A 6,413-nucleotide genomic window follows, 5' to 3' on the forward strand; every position below is an offset into this window, starting at 1 on the left:
CCACGACACAGCATTGCTATGGCAAGGTCCGCTACCACAGAGGATCGGAACTTGATCAATGGGATATGCTCATCAAAGGATCTACTGTAGTATAGCACAGATGATCCTACCTCTTTGGTGATTAGATTAGATTTATAATAAAGTGAGGCCAAAATGGGAGGGTCACATCGGCACGTGGTGGCTGATTCCTCCAGTTAATAAACTAGTGCAATTTTCCGGTGAATCCGTTGAGACCACCCCCTCCCACAGCTGTAGCTAGCTGTCCTGATCCCCCATGTGAGCACCCAAAACCTCTGGGCCTTCAAAATTTTAGACCCACAACATTACTTTCAAAGAGAAGATGGGAGAGAGAGGGCAAAAAAGAGGAGAGAGAAAGAGAGAGGCCTATCATTACAATTATAGAGTGCTCAGTTAACTCCTGCAATACAGTTTAGTTAGTTTTTTGGTTACATTTCTCTACCCTCTAAATTGTGTGTCATTTGGAACATAAGTGCATTGTATGGCACATTTGCCACCCAAAGTCCCCATCATGACACAAAATTGTCCTTCATTCACTTACCCAATGATGCCGATGACATCCTTCGGTAGTGGCCTAATTCCCACCACCACCACTACTGCCGCCGCCGCCACTGCCAGCACCACCCTACAACCTTCATGGGTAGATGAATTCCTCGACTTCGCGTCGGTGAGGAGGAACGTGCACCGGAGGTCGGCCAGTGACTCTATTGCCTTCATTCCATTGGTTGAAGAATGTCAAAATTCTCATTGTCCCAACGCCGGAAACACTAACTTTGATCGGTTGGATGACGAGCAGCTCATGAATATGTTTCCCGACGACATGCCAATGGTGGCGCCGCCCATTATATCATCTTCCAACCCATCAAATGACCCGTCCTCGCCATCGGAGCAAAATAGTAACGAAGGTGAGAAGCCAACACCACCAGATCACAACCAGCGGCAGCCAAAAACTGAGGCAGGAGAGGTGGACAGCACATGCAACCCTGATCCACAAAAACCAACGCCGCCTTCTGCCGCCACTTCCGGTGATACCATAGTTGATCCCAAGAGGGTTAAGAGGTAAGAACATTAGTAACCCACATCACAAAAACCCTAAATTTGTATCGATTTTCATTCATACTATATAATACATAAGATCTGCATGACTAAGAGCCAAGGCTAATACCATTAAAAAAAAACAAAGAAAAAAAGAGAGCCAAGGCTAATCCATGTTAGTTATACAAGGTACAATATAGAACACCTTTTTTTTTTTTTCTAATATCAATTGTAACATTATTTATATATATATTATCCTAAAGTTCATTAACTATTTAATTGAACTTGGGCAATAATTTTAGATCTGAGCTATATACTTAATTAATTAGGATATATAATAATATAGTTATTTTTTAAATAACGTACTATTTTTGGGAATTTAATTACCAGAATTTTAGCAAACCGGCAATCAGCTCAGAGGTCGAGAGTGAGAAAGCTACAATACATCTCGGACCTAGAACGGAGCATCACAACATTACAGGTATATATGAAATTTAACTTATTCATATATTGTATTAATGGTATCATATGCTTAATGTATTGTTAATTAATATAATTTTCATATTTGTAATGCAAAATGAAGACCGAAGTATCGACATTGTCACCAAGGGTCGCATTTTTGGACCATCAACGGTTGATTCTTAACGTCGACAATAGTGCTCTCAAACAGAGGATTGCAGCTTTGGCTCAAGATAAAATTTTCAAAGATGGTAAGAGCTTTTATATATATATATATATATTCATGAATTTGAAGTAATAATTTCATATGCAAATTAGTTGCATTATTAATAAATGTTAGAGATATGTAAAAGAGTTACTCTATTTCTTTTTCACCCTTTGCCTAATTTTAAAGTAGCAGAATCCACCTACCCAAAAATAAATAAAAATAATTAAAGGGTTTAGTCTACTGATATTTCTTTTATCTCCTAAAAAGATATGATGATGTTTTGAATTTCAAGACAAATGAGTGTCTAACTTCTTTTGTCCATAAAATAAATAAATAAAAATAAATGTTTTATCCTCAATGCATTAACCGATGAAAAATTAATTGATTAGACCTCGTAAACCAAATATTTTCTTTAGTCATAGGAATCCCATAAAAAGGCACATTACTGATAGTGATATTGATATTATTGTTTGTTCCATATATAGCTGTCAGCTTACTTAAATTAAAAAGGCATTGTTTGTATCTCAAACAACGTATTTAAATTCAACTGATAGCTTTTTCAATTAGCTTACAATAGAGTTCACATTAGATTAAGAGATTAATTATTTTTAACTTAAATCTATACAACTTTTTGGTGTGAATTGAAATGCATTTCAGCTCATCAAGAAGCATTAAAGAAGGAAATTGAGAGATTAAGACAAGTATATCATCAACAAAGCCTGAAGAAGAAGATGGGCCACGCCGCCGCCGCCACCGCCGCACCAACTTCACCACCACCTCCGTCCACCTCTGACAACACTGGTTGTACTGACAAGGACCAACTTCTGAATTGAAAAAAAGGAAAAGACACTTCTAATTAACCTGCATGCGGATCCACGTGATGTGTTCCCTTTCTAGTGCGGCTCACCACAAGTTGCAAGATGAAGTGGTGTGAGATAGACACGTGGAGGGGTTAATTATCATAGCAATTGTTTATTGTGATTATAATTCTTATTTATTTATTTCTCTCTATCTCTTTGTCCATATTTTGAATTAGACTCCCAATATGGGTTGGTTTGTATATAGGAGGAGTGGGGCTTTAATTGAATCGGGATGCATGAAAGGGCGGGTTGTCAGGGTTGTGGGCTTGGCATTGTTTTAGTGTCTGCTTGTTTATTTATTTATTTATTTATTTTCTTGTCTTGATTTGGGCGTAACAATGTTTTATGAATTATGTCTTTTTATTTATTTCCTAATAACCATGGAAAATTCAAAAAATAAAAAGAAAAATACCTTCGTCTACCTACTCAGTCATTTTATTATCAATTATATGGCCGGCCTTGGGCTAATTCGAGAGTGGTTTGATGGTGGATTGGGCCCGTGACCATGCAGGCCTAGCTAGCTGCTGCCCGAATTCACTAAGGACTAAACATAGTTCAGGCCCAAATTCAACACGTCAACAAATTCGGCGTAGTTGATGGTGGTCTTTGGGAGAGCTTCCTGGAAGCTTGAAACAGGCTACTAAGCTTAAGAGGCCCTTCCCAAAAAAATGCAAGCGTTTGGCGAAACACAAAAAAAAGACTTATAAGAGCATCTCCAATGCTCTTTCATTTTGAGCTCTCAAACTCATAATTTGAGAGGTGGGTAAAAAAAGCCCTCTCAAAATTTCTCTCAAATAAAAGAGTTGCCAAATTTTTTTGACAACCCCCACCCCCACATATATAATTTCAACCCTACACACACACACACATATATATAATTTTAACCCAAATTCGTCTATATATATATATATATATATAAAAGATCATAAAAATTTCACCAAATATGATTTAGTTTGCAAAACAAGAATTACAGACCTTGATTAGTTGATTTAGAAAAAAAATTAAAACAAAACCCATACATACAATTTAGAAGTTGCAAAGAGAGAGAGGGGCCAAGCTTGAGAGTTGAGAGAGCGGCTGAAGCTTGCGAACGGCGAGCCCGAACTGGAACAGTAGGTAATGTAAACTAAAAGATATAGGTTTTTGAATAATCTGAAATGATATGCCTGTTGGGAAACGTGCAAATTTTTAAAACTTTTTGAGGGATTTGCAATCACGGATCTTGATTCATCACACAGAGACAAGTTTTATGCAAAGATAAATAAAAGATGATGCATAATTCAATAAACAGATTGAATACTTACATCAAAGGTCTGAGTAAACCTTTTGAACTTTCCTCTAAAGTGAATGTTCTCACTTATTGTAGATCCCTTTAGCAAGATCCTTTCTTCTTCCGTTCGATTATTATCTTCCCTTTAGGAATCACCAATATGCCTTGATGAATGACCTTGGAATCTAGGTTGGTGGTGGCCTCCTTTAGAAGAGAAAACAAAACCCTAAAATCTAGAGAGAGAAAGTGTATTCCTTTTTCTTATTCTCCAAGTCACACCTAAAATATACATGAACTCATGTATATATAGGCAAAATAAAAATAAGAATAAGGAAACAATAAATCATTCTTCATCTCTAATTCAACTTTCTCAATCCTAACATGACTCCAATATCAACTTGGGCTATTGGTGAGAATCCTTTTGGGCTTATTATTTTCTTGGCTCCTATAAATTAATAATTGGTCCGGTCCATTAAACCATGGACCCAATTCAATTAATTCATAAATTAATTTCTACTCCACTAAAAGAAATTAATTGCACTCCAATTAAATAGTAAATAACCTCTAAGTCAATGTTGCATTTTGACCCCTCTATGCTTAATTATTTATCGGATAATTAAAGTCATCAATCCGACAACATAATTATTATAACTATTTTGTTACCTTTGATTATTTCCGGCTCGATCACAATAAAATATTTATTTGACAAAAAATAATAATAATTTATTAAATAAATATATATAGAAAACATTTGTCTAAAACATACGAAGGCCTTCGAATTTAATTTGTGATCAACCATAATCAAAACAAAATAAATACAAATAGCACTGATGCAAATATTGAGAATATAGACCTCTAATTATTAATTACATAACTACCCAAAGTGTCGATCTAAGGATCCCGAGGTATCCGCCGAACAAATCAAAGTAATTATTAATTAATAAAAGAGTCTATACTTCTCTCATACTTGAGAGTCAAAAGCCATGACTGTGATAGAGAGCAATTGCATACGACAGCTCTCGCAATATATTTCAATCTATCGTGGACTCGGTTTAAGTCTTAACTAATTAAATGTCCATCCATAATTACCGACTTTAAACCATTTATGATTACTAATTTATATCATAGTATTAATTGCCATTACATACATATATAAATATATTTTGTAATCAAGCGGACACCATCAATTCCATAAAGAATCGAAAAATAATACATTCCATTCACCAATTGTATAATGCTTTAATAATAATATCCAGACAAGAAACCATGACTTTTACAATCCAAAATTAGAATTTGCTATGCTAGGGCACACATATCCTAACAGCTCCCACTTGCACTTATAGCCAATTCAAATCACATCTAACTCCCATGTTCTCCATATGACGATCAAACATCTTGATCGGTAAAGCCTTTGTGAATGGATCAGCAAGGTTATGTTCCGATGCAATCTTGGCCACAAGTATATCTCATCGCTTTACTATATCACGAACCACATGATGTTTCCTCTGAATGTGTCTTGTTCCTTTATGAAATTTTGGGTCCTTGGTTTGGGCTATAGCTGCACTATTGTCACAATGAAGCGTCATAGGCCGATCTATATGCTCCACAACCTCCAGTTCAATTAGAAAGTTTCTCAACCAAACAGCTTCTTTTGCTGCCTCAGAGGCTGCAATGTATTCTGCTTCCATGGTTGAGTCAGCAGTACAACCCTGCTTGACACTCTTCCAACTAACTGCCCCTCCATTGAACTTAAACACATATCCAGATGTAGATCTCCTGGCATCTGGATCTGATTGAAAATCAGAATCCGTATATCCGACTGGAACCAGATCATCACCTCCATAAATAAGCATTAGATTCTTAGTTCTTCTAAGGTATTTTAAGATATTCTTCACAGCTGACCAATGATCAAGTCCAGGATTGGACTGATATCTACTGACAATCCCTACAGAGTAGCAGATGTCCGGTCTGGTACAGACCATGGCATACATGAGACTACCAGCTGCCGAAGCATATGGTATCCGCCTCATTTGCTCAATTTCCTTATCAGTCTTGGGAGACTGGTCATTAGAAAGAGCCAACCCATGTCTAAATGGCAAAAACCATTTTCTTAGAGTTTTCCATTCCAAACCTGATCAGAACTTTATCAATGTAAGACTCTTGAGACAAGCCTATTTTCTTTTTAACCCAATCTCGCATAAGCTTGATCCCAAGAATATAACTTGCTTCTCCAAGATCTTTCATCTCAAATTTATTGAACAACCACCTTTTAACTGATGACAATGCTTCTACATCATTACCAATGAGCAAGATGTCATCAACATATAAAACGAGAATCATGATGACATTACCTGTTTTTTCTTGTAAACGCAAGGTTCAAACACGTTTTATTCAAAGCCAAATAATTTGACTGCCTGATCAAAACAAATTTTCCATGTGCGTGAAGCTTGCTTAAGTCCATAAATAGACCTATTCAACTTACATACACAGTCCTCACGACCTTTAACCACGAAACCATCTGGTTTCCTCATGTAGATGTCTTGTTCAAGATGGCCATTTAAAA

At 36.3% G+C, this 6,413-nt stretch overlaps 1 protein-coding gene across 1 annotated transcript; it reads left to right on the plus strand.

The window, feature by feature from the left end:
• The first annotated feature begins 250 nt into the window (after positions 1-250).
• LOC132308592 (basic leucine zipper 34-like) lies at positions 251-2,903 on the plus strand. Its single transcript, XM_059806714.1, has 4 exons — positions 251-1,077; positions 1,444-1,534; positions 1,637-1,763; positions 2,378-2,903. The coding sequence occupies exons 1-4, from the start codon at positions 500-502 to the stop codon at positions 2,551-2,553; spliced, it is 972 nt and encodes a 323-aa protein (XP_059662697.1). The 5' UTR covers positions 251-499; the 3' UTR covers positions 2,554-2,903.
• The last annotated feature ends 3,510 nt before the right edge of the window (positions 2,904-6,413 follow it).

The sequence above is a fragment of the Cornus florida genome, unplaced genomic scaffold (genome assembly GCF_030987335.1).
Source record: "Cornus florida cultivar Cherokee Brave unplaced genomic scaffold, ASM3098733v1 CherokeeBrave_3.0.0_Hap2_Chr05, whole genome shotgun sequence".
Taxonomy (NCBI): Eukaryota; Viridiplantae; Streptophyta; class Magnoliopsida; order Cornales; family Cornaceae; genus Cornus; species Cornus florida.

Bases quoted from the DNA above. Each gene is read 5' to 3' on its own strand.
- LOC132308592 (XM_059806714.1), top strand. From the start codon at position 500: ATGGCACATTTGCCACCCAAAGTCCCCATCATGACACAAAATTGTCCT. The intron at 1,078-1,443 runs GTAAGAACATTA...TTTAATTACCAG, and splicing joins GATCCCAAGAGGGTTAAGAG to AATTTTAGCAAACCGGCAAT. The intron at 1,764-2,377 runs GTAAGAGCTTTT...AATGCATTTCAG, and splicing joins AGATAAAATTTTCAAAGATG to CTCATCAAGAAGCATTAAAG.